Genomic DNA, 19,305 nt, shown 5'->3' with positions numbered 1-19,305 from the left:
CTTAATGCAGTTTTTCAACTTTCCTTATTCCTCGGGTTTAACTTCATACATTGTACTAAATAAAAACCAGTTTTGCACAAGAGTATAAGCTGATTAGGTTGCTGCTTAACTGGAAACCAGAGCCGTCTTTGTCAAAGACAATCAAACAAGCTTCGGATCCCACTACTGCTTATCACTAACGTCTGCGCCAAAAAGCAAACAACACCTTACTAAAAAGGTTCTTTTTTTTTTTTTTCCAGCAAACTTCTTTCCCCTTCCTCCACCCAAAACCGATCTTCTGATAAGGGTTAGATTCAGTATTTTAAGGAGACTAAGCACTTTGATCCAATTCCCCCCCAAATTAAGTTTCTACTTTAAAATTCCCTCCAATTTCATAAATTCTACTGACTTCTCAATTTATTTACTGCTTTTCCTAAGATGTCCAAATACAAATGATAATTAGATACAAGATCTATCTATGAATAAAGACTTGATTAGGAATTTTGGCAGTCTTGACAACTGTTCTTAAAAGTTTAAAAAGAAATGCTAAAAGTAAGCGCAATGGACTAACACGTTACGGATCAGAACATAGGCCAATCTACGGTCCTCCTTCCCCAGCCCCACAGAATGGGGCAGTTAGTTAAAAACAACAACAACGACAGCAGCAACAACATCGGAGAAGCAGCCCCAATAAGCATTACAAAAGCTCGTAAGCGCCCTGACGGAAGGACAGCTTTGGGTCCCACGTAACCCAGCTGCAGGTGTATAAATCCAGCGGCAGGTCCCGCTGGGCACCCAAAGGCGGCGATCTGCAGGGATGACCCAACACTCCGGGCCCAGCCGACTCCGCATCGGGCGGCGCAGGCACCGCGCTCTGGTTTTCCGGCACCAAACCCGGCTAAGTTAGGTACCTGTGTCGAGGAGGAGGGGAAGTTTGGGAGGAGGAGCAGCAAGCCTCTCTGCCTGAGAGGAGGCCGCCGGGGCGGGCAGGGCGACGGGTCTCCCGGGAGCGGCGCCCGTAACTCCGAGGCCCGGCGGGACGTCCCTGGCCCCGCCGGGCGGCGAACCCTTCTCAAGGACAAGGGGGGCCAGCCATGAGCTCCAGCTCGGAGAAGCCGGGTCCCTACGCGGGCAGGGCCGGAGGAGGGGAACAAAGGGGCTAAGCGGGTGAGTCGGCGGCAGCCCCACCGACCTCACCAGGGTCCGGGGTCTCGCTCCCGGCCCGCGGCCGTGCATCCCAGATGCCTGCACCACGCCTGGCCTTTCCGACCGCCCAAGGCGCTCCCGCCTCCCCTTCCCTCAAGCTCTTACCCGGGCCTGTCGTCCCAAACCACCCCGGTCCAGCTCCAAGCAGGCCGCGGGCAGAGCAAGGCCCGGCCGCGGCCCTCGAGTTCCCAGGAAGCTGCAGGCCGCGCAGGTCGAGCCGGGCAGGCGGCACAGGAAAAGCCGCGTCTCGTCCCTCCCCTTCCTCCGCCAGGACCTGGTGACAGGGAAGCGAGAGGTTCCCCAGACCGGCGGCCGCCAGCTCACGTCCCGTCTTCGGCACGCGTCTCCTCAGGCCCTGCAGCTGCTCAGAGCCCCGCGTGGTGCTGCCGGCGGCGGCGGCTGGGGGATGCAGCGTCCATCGCGATCCGGGAGGGGGATGGGTGGAGGGTCGGGTGAGAGCCGGGCGGGCTGCGGAGGGCAACCGTGCGCGGCGGAGGCGGAGCAAATATGCTTTCCCCGCTCGACCCTGCCGGCCGCCACGTGGGGCGCTGCGGAGACCAGTCGGCCCACAGCGCTGGGGCGCCTAGCCGGGGCGACGGGCGACCGGACGCGTCGTCGCCGCTACCGGGGCCTCGGACTCCTTCGGCCTCGTCGGCTGTCGCTTTTCTGTCGTACGCCGTGCGCCTTCACGCTTTGCTGTCAATCCGAGCGCACTCCCAGCACCCCGCGCACACGGGTGCACGCACGCTCAGCGTGTTTTGCACGGTGTGTACACATTTGACGTGCTCCAGCTGAAGGCCCCGACGCCGCCCGTCAAAGCTGCGGCCCAGGTGACCTCCGCCACGAGCTTCCCCTGCTCTCGGCTGGTCATCCCTCCTCGCGCACGGAAGTGCGTCGGGGGAAGAAAAGCGCCTCCATTCGGTAGGCAAACCGCCCGGCAGTTCACCAGAAAGGAGAACTTTCACCACCACCCTGGGAGGTAAATATTGTCGAGTATCCTCTCCATTGTACAGATGAGAGAGAGCACTGCGGCTCCCAAAAGCGTGAATCAGGCCCAGTGGCGTCCCCAGTAGAAGCAGCTCCTCGAGTGTGCTTTTGAGTTCTTTCTCTGCGTTGTAGTCTCCAATATGTCTATTATTATTACCTTCAAACGTTTTATTTCACACGCGTTGAAAACAAAATATGCCTGCTTATGGGACGGGCTTGGAGACATTTAGGATGTAATTAATTGGAAATGTGAATATAGCTTTTTTTTAATCAAGAAATGAATCCATTGGTTTGTGAGATAAATAAACCCATGCCCCGTACACCCACTGTACTATCACTTTTTCATATTTTAAACGAAAATGAGTATTACATGGTAGTATTTGAGTCGTGTTCCTTTAAGCCATCAGAGAAGCTGCTACATATGCTTGAAGAACTAGTATTTTGGAAATTACAGATTTGCACCTCAGATATCTATAGGTACATGTCCCATTGTAGCAGGTAAGTGTTCCCAGGTCTCCTGTTAATAGGTCAAATTAAGAGAAAAGAGTGGAGGATTCCACTATCTTGTCCCAGGTACAGCACATGAGAATAATTATTTGTGAGCTATGAATGTGATTTGGAGCTGCCAGGAAAATCTTCAAGGAGGAAGTGGCATTCCTTTTGGACTTGAAGAATGGGTAGAATGTGAACACTTCAAGGGAGGAGTAAGAATACAGGCAAAGCCTGATCTGTTCTGAAACAAAGGAAAGAGGACCTGTGCCCCAAGCAAAAACCGGCATTAAGCAATGATATAGAAGATAGGAGCTAAAGTAAGCGGGGACTTAAATGTGTGGGATGCAGAATTTAGGCTGAGGAAGCTAACAAGTTCTGGACTAGAACATTGACTGGAAAAATTATAAAAGTCTTACAAAGATGTATAGGGCAAGAGTGTCCAGAATGGCTAAAAGGAGCTACCTAGACAAGGAGATTAACTGGGAGATTGCTAAAATCCTACAGTAGTGGAGAGAGAAAGGGCCTAGTTTCTGGCAATAAGAATGGAGAAGAAATCTTTAAAATACTTTTTTAAAAAATAGTTCAGAATTTAAATAATTATATAAAGGTATAGTTTCCTTTATTCCCTCACCATCTCTATTTATACCACCCACTTCCTACCTGGAAAATTAATGGCTGTAGTATACTTTAAAGAAACCTTATCCAAAAATGCTGACCTTTTTTGTGATTTTATTATTGAATCATTTTTTAATTGAAATGAGATCCCGGAAAAAGAGCATTAAAGGAAAGGAATAAAGCCCTGCAGAAAACAGGAGACCCAGATGAAGGCAACTGACCGTGCTTGAATATATGTCCCAAGAAACCAGGATATATTTACATGTTAATATTTCACCTTGATGTCAAAATCTAAGAATAATGAACTTTAAGAATTGCTATGTGCCAGGCAGTGTAAGGTACAGTGAGTAAGTCACAGACATCATCTTCAATAAACTATAAAAGTCTAGAGGAAGGTAGATGTATTCACATCCACTGTGTCTGGCTCCATGATCATACTTACTACATAATATTGTCAGGTACACTGGGACCATCAGGGAGGTAATGATATCTTGGAAGGCTTCAAAAATAATGTGTGAACCATGTTTGGAGCTGGCCAAACATTACGAAGACCACGTGGAGAGGCATAGAGATGTGGAGAGGACTCCTCTTGGGGGAGGAGAGGGAACAGGCTGCCTTTTGGTATAGGCCCCACTTTCATGAAGGAGCTTCAGTATATACACAGCTGGAACCGTTCAACAAGATCAAAAAGGAAGACGTTCATTCAAATTTAAACTCTTATCCCACTGATTGGCGTTACAATGAAGTAATTTTTAAAATCTTATGAATAACACAATTATATGACACTAAGTTTTTTATGTATCGAAAGCATTGTTAGCTGTAAACATTTCAAATACACTACAAAAAATGTCTGGGCATTTCTTGAACTTTTAACTGGAAATGGGGATGTCTGTGGCTTTCCTCAATTTCTGAGAGGCTCTGAATATGAAAGAATGTAATCAGTCATTTTGGAAGAGTAGGAAATTAATTTGGCTGGAACCTAGGGTGGAGGTAGTGGCTGGAAGAGAACATTGAGGTTAATTGGAATCAATTAGCTAAGGGTCTTGTGCTAAGGAGTCTGAACATTGGGTGAACAGTGTTGTTCTTTGGGTGATGGGGAGCTTTTGGACATTTTAAACAAAGGAGTGCTGTAATGCAAACCAGGTTTTGGGATGATTAAACACCTTAAGTTAAAATTGATTTCTATGAAGCTTTACAGTTAGCAAGAGACTTTTACATATATTATTATTTAATCATCATATATAATTTTATTATATATATAAAAATGATCTAACAGCGTCGGTATTATTATTATTATTATTTTTTGGTATTATCTTTATATAAGAGGAAAAGCTGAGAAAAGTTAGGTGACTTACTCAGGGTCTCATACCTCCTCAGGGACCGGTCTCTTTCTGAAACTCAGGCCTTCAACTCTTCGGGCTCTTAAGAGTCTGAAGGAATGTTAAAGATAACCTACTCTGTCTTCCCTCGTACTGAAGAAAAAAAATGTAGTAATTTGTGCCATCCCTGACTTGTTATCCAGCCTTTTCTATGATATTTCCAGTGTTGGGAAATGATTATTTCATGAGGCAATGCATTTTACCCCGATCTATTAGCTCCAATTATTAAAAAGTGGTGTGGTAGAAGCTGGCTGACCAATATCTGAAACCCTGTTCCCATTTTACTACCTGGGTGAACTTGGATAAATTATTTGATCCCTCCAAACCTCAGTTTCCTCATATGTAAAAAAAGGATGACAACAGCTACATAATTGGATGAACATTAGAAGAGTTGAAGGAGATTGCGTATGCAAAGAACCTAGACCAGTAATTTTCAACCTTAGCTGCACATTAGAGTCACTTGGGGCACTTTTTTTTTTAATAGACTATTTTTTTAGAGCAGTTTAGGTTCGCAGTAAAGTTGAGCCGAAAATACAGAGAATTCCCATACACCTCCTGCCCCTATACATGCACAACTGTCAAAATCCCCCACAGGATAGTACATTTGTTACAATTAACGAACCTAGGTTGACACATCATTATCACTCAAAGTCCATAGTTCACATTAGAGTTCACTTTTGGTGGTGTATAGTCTACGGATTTTGACAAATATATCATCACACATATCCATCATTATAGAATAGTTTCACAGGCCTAAAAATCACCTGTGCTCTATGTATTCATCCCATTCACCCCTAGCTCCTAGCAACCACTAATCTTTTTACCTTGTCTGTTATTTTACCTTATCCAGAATGTTATATAGTTGAAATCATATAGTATATAGCCTTTTCATGTCGGTTTCTTTCACTTAGTAATATGCATTTAATGTTCTTTCATGTCTTTTCATGGCTTAATAGCTCATTTCTTTTTAGGGCTGAATAATATTCTGTTGTCCGGATGTACCAAAGTTTATTTATCTATCTACCTACTGAAGGACATCTTGGATGCTTCCAAGTTTGGGTAATAAAAATAAGCTTCTGTAAACATCCAGGTGCAAATTTTTACATGGACGTAAGTTTTCAACTCATTTGGATGAATTCTAAGGACCGTAATTTCTGGATTGTATGGTAAGAATATGTTTGTTTTTTTTCCTTCCAGTTTTACTGAGATATAATTGACATACCGCACTGTATAAGCTTAAGATGTATACAACATAATTATTTGACTCACATATGTCATGAAATGATTACCACAGTAGGTTTAGTGATCATCCATCATCTCATATAGATACCACATTAAAGAAATAGGTTAAAAATTATTTTTTCCTTGTGATGAGAACTCTTAGGATTTACTCTGTTAACAACTTTCATTTATAACGTTCAGCAGTGTTAATTATTGTTATGTCATAAATGACATCCCTAGTACATATTTTTCTTGTAACTGGAAGTTTGTACCTTTTGACTACCTTCATCTAATTCTCCCTCCCTCCCACAAGAATATGTTTACTTTTTATTTTATTTATGTATTTATTTATTTTTCGGTACGCGGGCCCCTCACTGTTGTGGCCTCTCCCGTTGCGGAGCACAGGCTCCGGACGCGCAGGCTCAGCGGCCATGGCTCACGGGACTAGCTGCTCCGTGGCATGTGGGATCTTCCCAGACTGGGGCATGAACCCATGTCCCCTGCATCGGCAGGTGGACTCTCAACCACTGCGCCACCAGGGAAGCCCAAGAATATGTTTACTTTTGTAAGAAACTGCCAAACTGTCTTCCAAAGTAGCTATACCATTTTGAATTTCTTTTTTTTTTTTGCTGAGCTGCATAGCTTGTGGGATCTTAGTTCCCTGACCAGGGATCAAGAGTGCCAAGTCCTAACCACTGGACCTCCAGGGAATTCCCCTCCATTTTGATTTCCATAAGCAGTGAATGAGAGTTCCTGTTGCCCAACATTCTCGTCAGCATTTGCTATTGTCAGTGTTTTGGATTTTGCCCATTCTAATAGGTGTGTAGTGGTATCATATTATTGTTTTAATTTTCAATTCCCTAATGGCATGTGATGTGGAGCATCTTTTCATATACTTATTTGCTACCTGTATATCTTCTTTGATGAGGTGTCTGTTCAGATCTGTTGCCCATTTTTTAAGCATATTGTTCATTTTCTTGTTGAACTGTAAGTGTTCTTTGTATATTCTGATAGTAGTCTTTATCAGATGTGTCTTTGTGAATGTTTTCTTCACCTGGGGAACTTTTAAAATGTCAGATGATCAGGTCATATCTCAGACCCCTTCAGTCAGGTTCTCTGAAGGTAGGATCCGGACATCAGTATTTTTTTAAAAATGTTTATTTATTTATTTTGGCTGCACTGGGTCTTAGTTGCGGCTTGTGGGGTCTTTGTTGTGGCATGCAGACATCTTAGTTACGGCATGTATGCGGGATCTAGTTCCCTGACCAGGAATCAAACCCAGGCCCCCTGCATTGGGAGCGTGGAGTCTTACCCACTGGACCACCAAGGAAGTCCTCGGACATCAGTATTTTTTAAAGTCATTCTAATGTGTAGCCAAGGCTGAGAACCACTGACCCAAGTCAATACAATAATAATAATATTTAAATATAATTATAATGACACTATCATTATTATTATTGCTGCTTAATTTTCTTAGGCACTTATCATGTCCTAACACTCTTCTAAATATATTACAAGTATTAATTCATTATGGACATTAGCTACTTTGATGTACTATGTTGCCTTGGCCCGAGTTTTGTTTTCCTAATCTATAAGCCTAAGATAATAATAGAAACTAACCCCTCATAGAATAAATATATAAACAAGATAATGCATGTAAATGCCTACCACATATTAAACACTCAAAAGTGCCAGCTATTAATATTAATTACATTATTAGTTGTGCTCTCTAATATGGCATGCTAGGTCTGCTCCCTCTTCCATGGGACAGGTCACCACAATTAAAGACAGCAGTCATGATTCCACGTCCTTTTTTCCCCAGGCAAAGTAAGTCTAGTTCCTTCAACAGCTTTACCCTCCTTGGTCATGGTCCAGTTTCTCCTAAAATTGTTTAACTTATTCCTAAGTCTAAAACTGTGCTTTAAAGGTGGTCAGACCAGGACAGAGGAGTAGTCTTCTGTTGCATTGGGTTGGGAGGGTGGTAGTCACATCACTCTTTAGGCTCATACAGAGTCTGCAGTAAACTAAAGCCCTTACTTCTTGCTACCTGAACTGCCAAGCCAGCTTTTCTTCAGTCTTTTAATTTAGCGGTTAATGTTTTTGTCCTTAATGTTTAGACTTATTAAATTTCGTCTTGTTGATTCTGCATCAGTGCTGCATCCTGTGGCAATCTCTTTGAATCCCAATTGGGTAGTGAAATGTATCAGCCATCCTTCCAAATTCTTTGTTAATAGTTGATTAGATAAAGGTGCGACAGAACTTGGCCAAAACAAAGGCACTGGTGTGTCACAAACCTTTCACCAAGCAGTTTTTTATGCATTAAGTAACATTCTCTTGATGTAGTTGTTCAGGTAACTATGACTTTACCTAACAGTATTTATCACCTGACCCACTTACATCCTTCTTAGCAATAAGAATTTTAACATACTTTTTTTTCAAAAAGTGACAATACTAAGAAAATGAAAACCAAAATTGCGTCTTGTAGTACAGAATGAACATATTTGTATCCAAGATTTTAAAGGAAATGTTGTCAATTGCCTTCTTGAAATCCACTTATTTCAACTATGACATCCCAATAATAACATTTGGGGAAGTTGGGTAAAGGATATATATAGGAAGTCTTTTTATTTTTTTTTTGCAATTTTTTTTTTGCAAAAATTTTTTTTTTAATTTTTTCAATTTATTTCAAAATTGAAAGTTAAAAAAATAAGATAGTAAGTTTAGCTTGAGATGACTAATTCTTAGTATTGCTGTCTTCTAGGAATCATTCTTCTTTTCTAAAGATTTCAAAAATGATATATTTATACATATATTCTAAAATTTTGACAATTATTTACAAGATTCACTCTATCCATCATATGTCCCTTGGTAATGAAGACAGAAAACAAATAATAGTTGTAAAAGTTGTGTGTTTTATGTTCCTAGTTAGTTGTTCTTTCTCCAAGGCTAAAAAAAAAAGGTTGTTACTCTTCATTAGCATGCTCAGGTGCATAATAAGTACTTTATAACTTAGTTAAAGGAAAAGTAGGATCTGATTTATGAAAATTCATTCAATAGAAGACTTTCAAGAACCTAAGTTCTGTAAAGAAGTCTATTTTCTGGGACTTCCCTGGTGGCACAGTGGTTAAGAATCCTCCTGCCACTGCATGGAACATGGGTTCGATCCCTAGTCCAGGAAGATCCCATATGCCTCAGAGTGATTAAGCGCTTGAGCCACAACTACTGAGCCTGCACTCTAGAGCCCACATACCACAACTGCTGAGCCTGTGTGCCACAACTACTGAAACCCACGCGCCTAGAGCTCATGCTCTGCAACAAGAGAAGCCACTGCAATAAGAAGCCCGTGCACTGCAACGAAGAGTAGCCCCCACTCACCACAACTAGAGAAGACCCACACACAGCAACGAATACACAAAACAGCCAAAAAAAATAAATTAATTAATTTTTAAAAAAAGAATTATAGGATTATAGGGGGCTTCCCTGGTGGCGCAGTGGTTGGGAGTCCGCCTGCCGATGCAGGGGACACGGGTTCATGCCCCGGTCCGGGAGGATCCCACATGCCGCGGAGCGGCTGAGCCCATGAGCCATGGCCGCTGAGCCTGCGCGTCCGGAGCCTGTGCTCCGCGATGGGAGAGGCCACAACAGTGAGAGGCCCGCGTACCCAAAAAAAAAGGAAAAAAATAAATAAATAAAATAAATAAATAAATAATGAATTATATTTTCTTATTAGATATTTTAAAAAGTATATTGGGGAAAACATATAATAATTGTATAAATTTGAAGTTTCTCCTATATATTTGCTATTAAGGGATTATTGTTAATTGTTTTTAATGTGTGATAATGATATAATGGTTATATTACCAAAAAAAAAAAAAGGGTCCTTATTGCTTAGAGAACCATACTAAAATATTTACAGATAAAATGATATGATGACTAGGTTTTGCTACAAAATAGTTTGAGGGGATAGTGGGTAGAGTACAGATGAAACATAATTGGCCATGCACTGGAGATAACTATTGAATCTGGGTAATAAGTACATGGGGGTTCATTATACTAGTGTCTGTAGTTTTGTGTGTATTTGAAAAAATGATTTTTTAAAAATATATGGGAGGTCCAAGAGGATAAAGGAAGCAATACTGACATTTTGAGATAATCTTATGGAAATGTTTCTTAATTTTAAGTTACAGCATCATTTAACCTTTTATCTATGGAGAGAGCGCTATAGTTATTTACTTAAGCTTTTTAAAACTCAATATAGTTCAAGTAAGTTTATTCTTATGTTTTTGTTATATAATAAATTAAAGAGGTAACATTATAGGGGATAATGAAAGGAACAGATATTTTAAAAATTAACTTACAAACACTTATACAGAGCTTACTATGTGTAGGCACCCTTTTAAGTGCTTTGTAATTACTAACTCATTTAATCCACCTCACAACCCTACAAGGGAGATAATGTTATTTTCTCCATTTTACAGATGGGGAAATGAAGACCTATAAAAGTTAAGTAATCTGTAAGATCACACAGCTGGTAAACAACAAAGGTGGATTTTGAATCCAGAAAGCCTGGCTGCAGAAGCTCTCTCTCTCTCACTGGGCTAAATGAACCCCCCAACACACACACACCATGATAAAAAGAAATACACCTTGAGGCATTAAGCATATAGAAATTATAGCACGAGTGCAGAAAAATAAATACACCAGGATATTTACTGCAGCATTTTTATACTTACTGAATATTGGAAACTGCCTACATGTCCCATCAATAGCAAAGTGAACAAATCTGCACAGATTCATTTAACCTGTGCAGATGTTTAAAAGGAGATTGACTTAGAAAAATGAAAGATATTTAAAATTAGAATAGAAAGTTACAGAATCATAAACATTAAGATCCCATTTTTAAATTCTGTATATAATATGAATAAACATAATGGAAGAGGGACTTCTCTGGTGGTCCACTGGTTAAGAATCTGAGCTTCTGCTGCAGGGGGGCCAAGGTTTTGATTCCTGGCTGGGGAACTAAGATCTGGCATGCTGCGCAGTGCGACCTAAATGAATGAATGAATGATACCTCAAACTATTAAATGGTTTCCTCTGAAAAGTGAATCAGAAAAAAGGGAATAAGGGAGAGCACTTCGATTTTTATTTTATATTTCTTTTTAGTGTTTGAATTTCTTTTACAATCACTTTTGCAATTAAAAACATTTTTTAATGTAATATATATATACAGTGTAAAACTTGGGAAGTCCAATAGAATAAAAAGAAGAAACAATAATAATCACCTGCCACCTTGAGGTCATTATTATTAACATTTTGATAACATTTCCATGACCTTTTTTCCTATATAGAAATATATACATACACAAAATCATACACATTATATATTGTGATCATATTAAATAATATGAAATTAATGACAGTAAACAAGTCTTAAGCCCTTTTCTTGTACTTCTTACATCACCAGAGTCCAAAATTCATCTATCCAACACCATCGCAGCTCATGTGTTATTCAAGGAGTCCTTTTTATCCTTTTTATCAGCTAACTAAAGAAGCCTGAGGGCCAGACTTTGATTATCTGAGCTATGAAAACTAGCTGCTTTCCTTCAGCCTTAAGGATTAAACTTATACTTTCAGAGATCAGTGTGTCTGCCATAGCAGATGAGTTAAAAAGGTGAGCAGTTATTCAAGTAAAGCTCCTTAGCAGAAAAATCCATCTAGGTCATTCAAAACCAAAATTACTTTCCTCGAGGTCATTTGCCAAAGCTTATCTGAATCCTTGTCTAAAACACCTTGGAAGGTAAAGCAGAATTTAATATAAACTTGGAGCCCAGGAAATATGTTTGATTTACTAGGTAAATGCCAATGGCTTGATAATACCTGCAGACTGTATATATGTATTATTAATGTGAGAATGTGCATACGCTGAGGTAATCTAGAGATTATGGCAGGCAGCTTCTTGACCAAGGAAATTAACCACCAAGCTTTCATGGAAATGATATCTCTACTAGTTTTTCTTTGAAAATCATCATTAGATGATTTCAAGATTTTTTTATTATTCACTTTCTTTAGTTTTATATTCGATTTTCTGATGTGTGCATGATATATATCATATATACACATATGTATATATTTAAATATATAAACCTTGTATATACACATGTGTGTACATTAAATATGTGTATATATATACTTTTAATAGTAGCTTTATGGAAATATAATTCATATACAATTAATGCTTTCAAAGTGTACAGTTCAGTGGTTTTTATAACAGTCCCAAGGCCTTTTATTTATTTTTTATACCTTTCATGCCGTGAATTCATAGGGAATGGGTTTCAGCAGTTCAGGCTCCTTTCCATTGGTTTTTACAAAGTTTGCTTCTCTGGGTGAAATAGGCTGGTGCTTTAGTTGAATCCAAGTACCACTGTTTTTGGCTTCCTTCTTTTTCTGATTATTTTCCTTCACATGTTTCAGGAAGCTATCCTAGCTCTTAAGACTGTTTAATACATTCAGTATATACGTTAATTCTCTTGGCAAGATTCTTGCCCTTAACTCGTTTGTTTACAAAAATGCCAACAGCATGCTGGGTAATATACTAGACTCTTCCAGTTTTGCCTTGGTAACATTTGTGGGGCATTCCTCTTTGAATAGTGCCCATGCCCTTGAGGTTTACAATATCACCTTCTTTGTAGGTTTGCATGTATGTGGCCAAAGGAACAACAACATGTTTTCGAAAAGGCCTAGAGAACATATAGAAGGTGCTTCTCTTCTTTCCATTTGTGTTCGTCATTTTGGTGAATGACTGGAAGATGGCAGTTCCAGCCAAAAGTGTCTTTTTTAATAATAGCCATCCTAGTGAGTGTGAAGTAGTATCTATCTCATTGTGATTTTTATGTGCATTTTCCTAATGACTAATGATGTTGAGCATTTTTTATGTGCTTATTGGCTCTTCATATGCCTTCTTTGGAAAAAAAATCTGTTCAGATTCTTCATGCATTTTAAGATTGGGTTATTCGTTTTTTTCATTGTTGAGTTATGAGTTCTTTAAATATTCTGGATATAAGTCCCTTGTCAGAGATATAATTTGCAAATATAGTCTCCAATCCTGTGTGTTGCCTTTTCAGTTTTTTTTATGTTTTTGGCTGCGTTGGGTCTTCATTGCTGCGTGTGGGCTTTCCCTAGTTGCAGCGAGCAGAGGCTACTTTTCGTTTCTGTGCGCGGGCTTCTCATTGCGGTGGCTTCTCCTGTCGCGGAGCAGGGGGTCAAGGCACATGGGTTTCAGTAGTTGTGGCTCTTGGGCCCAGTAGTTGTACTCACAAACCCGTGCCCCCTACATCAGCAGGTGGACTCCCAACCACTGCGCCACCAGGGAAGCCCAATTTTTTAATTATTATTAGTTTATTTATTTTTGGTTGCGTTGGGTCTTCGTTGCTGCGCGCGGGCTTTCTCTAGTTGTGTCAAGTGGGGGCTACTCTTCATTGCGGTGCACAGGCTTCTCATTGCAGGGTGTTCTCTTGTTGTGGAGCACGGGCTCTAGGCACGTGGGCTTCAGTAGTTGTGGGGCGTGGGCTCAGTAGTTGTGGCTCTCGGGCTCCAGAGAACAGGCTCAGCAGTTGTGGTGCACAGGCTGAGTTGCTCTGCGGCATATGGGATCTTCCTGGACCAGGGCTCAAACCCATGTCCCCTGCATTGGCAGGCGGATTCTTAACCACTACCCCACCAGGGAAGTCCCTCAGTTTCTGGATGGTGTTTTGTGAAGTACAAAAGTTTAAAATTTTTATGAAGTCCAGTTTATCTATTTTTTTCTTTTGTCACGTGTGCTTTCAGAATCTAAGAAACCATTGCTTAATTCAAGATCGTGGATATTTACATTTATGTTTTCTTCTAAAAGTTTTATAATTTAAGCTCTTACATTTAGGTTTATGATTTATTCTAAATTAATTTTTGTATATGTTGTGAGGTGGGAGTCCAACTTTATTCTTATTTGCACATGAATATCCAATTGTCTCAGCACTATTTGTTGAAAAGACTTATTTCCCCATGACTCGCCTTGGCACCTTTGTTGAAAATCAACTTACCATGAGTGTAAAGGTTTATCTGGACTCTCAATTATGTTTCATTGATCTGAATTTCTGTCCTTATTCCAGCACCACCCTGAGTTGCTTACTGTAGCTTTGTAGTTTTGAAATCATGAAGTGTGAAGTCTTCAATATTGTTCTTTTTCAAGATCATTTTGGCTATTCTGGGTTGTTTGCATTTCCATATGAATTTTAAGGTCAGCTTGTCAATTGTAAAAAAAAAAAAAAAAAGAAGCTCTGAATTTTTTTTTTAGATTGGTGTCTGACTTTTATTTTATTTTATTTATTTATTTTGTGGTACACGGGCCTCTCACTGCTATGGCCTCTCCCGCTGCGGAGCACAGGCCCAGCGGCCATGGCTCACGGGCCCAGCCGCTCCGCGGCACGTGGTATCCTCCCAGACTGGGGCACGAACCCGTGTCCCCTGCATCGGCAGGCGGACTCCCAACCACTGCGCCACCAGGGAAGCCCCTGACTTTTATTTTTTAAATTTTTATTGGGGTATAGTTGATTTACAATGTTGTATTAGTTTCTCCTGTACAGCAAAGTAAATCATTTATACATATACATATATCCACTTTTTTAAATGTTTTTTTAGATATTTATTTATCTTTATTATTTTTTTTTGGCCGCGTTGGGTGTTTGTTGCTGTGCGTGGGCTTTCTATAGTTGCGGCAAGTGCGAGCTGCTCTGCGTTGCACTGCGCGGGCCTCTCATTGTGGTGGCTTCCCTTGTTGCGGAGCACGGGCTCTAGGCGCGCGGGCTCCAGTAGTTGGGGCACGCTGTGGCACGGAGGCTCAGTAGTTGTGGCGTGCAGGCTCTAGAGCACAGGCTCAGTAGTTGTGGCGCACGGGCTTAGTTGCTCCGCGGCATGTGGGATCTTCCCAGACCAGGGCTCGAACCTGTGTCCCCTGCATTGGCAGGCGGATTCTTAAACCACTGCACCGCCAGGGAAGTCCCTTATGTTTACTTTTTTAAAATATTTATTTGCCTGCTCTGGGACTTAGTTGTGGCATGCAGGATCATTTAGTTGCAGCATGTGGGCTCTTAGTTGTGGCATGTGGGATCTAGTTCCCTGACCCGGGATCAAACCCAGGCCCCCTGCATTGGGAGCTCGAAGTCTTAACCACTGGACCACCAGGGAAGTCCCTATCCACTCTTTTTTAGATTCTTTTCCCATATAGATCATTACAGAATATTGAGTAGAGTTCCCTGTGCTACTCAGTAGGTCCTTATTAGTTATCTACTTTATATATAGTAGTGTGTATATGTCAATCCCAGTCTCCCAATTTATCCCTCCCTGCTTTTCTCCCCTGGTAGCCATAAGTTTGTCTTCTACATCTGTGACTCTATTTCTGTTTTATAAATAAGTTCGTTTGTATCATTTTTTTAGATTCCACATGTAAGCAATATCATATGATATTTGTCTTTCTGTCTGACTTACTTCACTTAGTATGATAATCTCTAGGTCCATCCATGTTGCTTCAAATGGCATTTTTTTTTATGTCTAAGTAATATTCCATTGTGTATATGTACCACATCTTCTTTATCCATTCATCTGTCGATGGACGTTTAGGTTGCTTCCATGTCTAAACAAGCTCTGATGGGAATTCCCTGGTGGTCCAGTGGTTAGGACTTGGAGCTTCCACTGCAGGGGGCCCGGGTTCAATCCCTGGTTGGGGAACTAAGATCCCACAAGCAGTGTGGTGCAGCCAAAAAAATATAAAATTTAAAAGTAAACAAGCTCTGATTTTGATAGAGATTACATTGAGTATGTACATCAGTTTGGGAAGTATTGCCATTTTAATAATGTTTCCCAATTTATAAATATGAGATATCTTCCATTTGTTTAGTTCATCTTTAATCTTTCAGTAATATTTTATAGTTTTCAGTGTACATGTTTTGTATTTATTTTAAGTCATGGAGATGTTTCCATGTATACTTGAGAAGAATGTGCATTCTGTTTTAGTTGGGTGAATGTCCCTTAGGTCTAGTTGGTTTATAATATTGTTCAAGTCTTCTCTTTCCTTACTGATCATCTGTTTGGCTGTTCTAGTCATCATTGAAAGTGGAGTAGTGAAGTCACCAATTATTATTGTTGAACTATCTATGTCTCCCTTCAGTTTTATTAGTTTTTACTTCATGTATTTTGGGACTTTGTTGTTAGGTGCATATATATTTATAGTTATGTCTTCCCAACAGACTGATCAATTTATCATTATAATATATCCTTCTTTGCCTCTAGTAACAATTTTTGTCTTAAACCCTACTTTTTCTTGGGCCATGTGGCTTATGGGATCTTAGTTCCCCAATCAGGGATCGAACCCGAGCCCTCAGCAATGAAAGTGCAGAGTCCTAACCACTAGACTGTTAGGGAATTCCCTTAAAATCTATTTTGTCTGGTATTAGTATAGCCACTCCAGCTCTCTTTTGAGTACTGTTCTGTATGGTGTATATACTTTTGCATTCTTTTCCTTTCAGCTTGTGTTTTTGAATCCAGTTTGTCTTTTGTAAACAGCATATAGTTGAATCATTTTTTTATCCATTCTGCAGATTTATGCCTTTTGATTGAAGTGTTTAGTGTGTTTACAATTAAGGTAATTATTGATAATATAGTTCTTACATCTGCCATTTTGTTATTTGTTTTCTGTGTGTTTTATGTCTATTTTATTCCTCCATTACTGCTTTCTTTTTTGTTAAGTAGTTATTTTTTGGTATATCATTTCAATTCCTTTATTGTTTCTTTGTTCCTTATTGTTTCTTATTGTTCCTTTTATTGTTTCTGAGTTCTTTTCTTAGTGGTTATGCTAAGGATTAGAGTTAACATCTTTTTTTAAAAAAGATTTGTTTATTATTATTATTTATTTTTATTTTTTTTGGGGGGGAGCATCAGGTCTTAGTTGCGACATGCAGGATCTTCATTGAGGCATGCGGGATCTTCATTGAGGCACATGGGCTTCTCTCTAGTTGTGGTACTCAGGCTCCAGGGCGTGTAGGCTCTGTAGTTGTGGCGTGCCAGTTCCAGATCGCGTGGGCTCTGTAGTTTGCAGCACGCGGGCTCCCTAACTTAGGCACGCGAGCTCAGTAGTTGTGGCGTGTGCGCTTATTTGCCCTGCGGCATGTGGGATCTTAGTCGCCTGACCAGGGATCGAACCCACGTCCCTTGCATTGTAAGGCAGATTCTTTACCACTGGGCTACCAGGGAAGTCCCTAGAGTTAACGTATTAATTTTAAAATAACCAAGTTTGGATTAATACCAACTGAATTTCAATAGTATACAAAAATTTTGTTCCATATAGCTTTATTTCCTCCCTTCTCCAAGTGCTATTATTGACATACAGTTACAACTTTGTATATCATATACCCATCAACTCAGTTTTATAATCGTTGCTTTATGCAGTTGTTTCTTAAATAAGTTGCAAGAATAAAAGAGTTACAAACAAAAATACATTCATACTATCTTTTATGTTTACCTATGTATTTACCTTTACCATTGCTCTGTACATCATGTATTGGCTTATTTTAGGCTCTTATTAAAATTTTTCAAAATATTCAGTTACATCTGCTGTTTCCCTCAGTTGTTTTCCCCTCTCAATAGTTTTTACACTGTAATTATCTAAAGTAATGTGGTTTAGTGGAAAGACTGAGTTTTGAATCAAGAGTCTTGTCACCTACTAATGGCTTTCAGTCCATTGACTGATTTTCTAATCCAGATTAAGCCATTTAGTCACTATCCGGGCTTCGATTTCCGTAACTCAGAAGTGGAAAGAGTAGCATTTGGCCGTATTTGACTGCTGACTTTAAATGTACCACTCTACCAAGTATAGGTCCTACCACAGATGAGAGAAGTTCTCTTGTAATTCTAGTCTAGCAGCTAATGTACAGAAAGAAGGTCAAAACCTTTATAACATTATAGGCTAGTATTCCAACAAGAGAGAGAAAATGACTGAGAATAAATAAAAAATTATGAAAACTGCTTCAGATGATCTTTTGCTATTTGCAACATGCTTTGTAAAAACAAAAATCCTTCAACTTGCAAATTGCTTATATTTCTATGAAGAAAATATAAATAAAATAATAATCTTATGAATACTCCCCAGTATTGTAAATACCTATTCCTTAGCTAAATTAATTTTAAAAATCCAGTCATAGCCCAGCATAGGGATCAGGAAAACTTGAGTCAGCCAACTATTTGAATTGAGTTTGGGGGGAAAAAAAAAGTGTATCTGAATCTTAAGAGTATATTTAATATGTTTTCTTAGTCTCCTGTTTCCTGAGGTCTACTCTTCCTATCAGTTTTTTGTTTTATTTGTTTTTAGGGAAGAAAATAATCATATTCACCTTGGAAGTAAGCCAGGGCCAGAATCACCATCATTTAGAGTATAACCCATAAAATCTATTCTGGTCATTTTCTTTGCCCCCACTCAAAAAATAGTAAAAATGAGGTTGAAAATAATTCCTTAGGGGCCACAGGTGAGATTCTTCCTCATAGACATTTAATTTGGGATTGAATTTTTAGCAGGGATACCAATTACACCTAGAACAATAAGGTAGTTCTTGGTGATTCATCAAGCAGAAGGTGTTTTGGCCTTTTGCTCCTGTTGGAAACAAGTCCAAGTTGGAAACACCTTCTACACTCAGGTTTTGTCAGTTGATGAGGTTCTGACCATGGTAATTTCTGAATATTAATGAAAGAACAAGTCAAAGTAGATGATCTGGTTAGTGTTTCCTAGTATTATTCAGACCCGTTATACAAAGATACTTATTCTAAGGAACTTCCTTTGTCCTTAGTCTTGAGGAAATGTGACTAGATTAACTGGAGTGTAATCTTGCTAACCATTGCATAACTTTCCATATGATTCTACCTTGTCAAAGGGAAGCTAGCCTTTGCCTTACTCTATTACACTATTTAAAAGCATACTCTTTGTAACCAAATAAAAAAAGAAATATATTTTGCTATTCTTTCACACTCAAAAGGAAGTGTAGGTGGATATCCGTGTTTTTTTTAGCTAAAGAACCCCATGTCCTTTCATTAGTGGTCTGGAATCTTGTTAGCAAACGAAATTTGCACGTGGCCTTTGTATTAGCGTTACTGTCACACTGTGTACGTATGGGAGATAGAAGACTCTAAAAATAACTAATCTAGCTTCAGTAAATGGACCGAACTGTGTGTGCTGCATATTCCCACAGACTTAACAATCTGTGTAAGATAATATTTATTCTCAGAACAAATCACAATTGAAACCCTTATTCTCCTCTCATTTGGAGTTTTTTTTTCCCCTCTTTCCCCCTAACCTGAGAATGGCTGCAGGGTTTTTTTAAGAGGAGATTGCAGTCTCAAGAAAAAAAGC

At 39.8% G+C, this 19,305-nt stretch overlaps 2 protein-coding genes and 1 pseudogene across 4 annotated transcripts in view; 1 reads left to right on the top strand and 2 right to left on the bottom strand.

Annotated features, from left to right (window-relative positions):
• The window catches only part of HECTD1 (HECT domain E3 ubiquitin protein ligase 1), a 93,083-nt gene extending 91,442 nt beyond the window's left edge, over positions 1 to 1,641 (bottom strand). Inside the window, exon 1 of one of the 3 annotated variants that reach the window (XM_024732645.1) lies at positions 1,291 to 1,641. The gene's annotated coding sequence lies outside the window, so the exon portion shown is untranslated. The remainder of the gene's footprint in view (positions 1 to 1,290) is intronic. The other 2 variants (XM_024732644.1, XM_024732646.1) reach the window with 2 other exon arrangements.
• The window catches only part of LOC112391317 (translation initiation factor IF-2-like), a 58,128-nt gene continuing 39,429 nt past the window's right edge, over positions 607 to 19,305 (top strand). Inside the window, exons 1-4 of the mRNA XM_024732643.1 lie at positions 607 to 688; positions 755 to 1,066; positions 1,284 to 2,164; positions 5,630 to 5,824. Coding sequence (XP_024588411.1) covers positions 607 to 688; positions 755 to 1,066; positions 1,284 to 1,966 — 1,077 coding nt within the window. The 3' untranslated portion in view covers positions 1,967 to 2,164; positions 5,630 to 5,824. The remainder of the gene's footprint in view (positions 689 to 754; positions 1,067 to 1,283; positions 2,165 to 5,629; positions 5,825 to 19,305) is intronic.
• Positions 12,183 to 12,669, bottom strand: LOC112391325 (60S ribosomal protein L21 pseudogene; annotated as a pseudogene).

This window comes from Neophocaena asiaeorientalis, unplaced genomic scaffold (assembly GCF_003031525.2).
Source record: "Neophocaena asiaeorientalis asiaeorientalis breed wild unplaced genomic scaffold, Neophocaena_asiaeorientalis_V1.1 scaffold216, whole genome shotgun sequence".
In the NCBI taxonomy this organism is placed as follows: Eukaryota; Metazoa; Chordata; class Mammalia; order Artiodactyla; family Phocoenidae; genus Neophocaena; species Neophocaena asiaeorientalis.
This window is presented reverse-complemented; position numbering and strand designations above follow the sequence as displayed.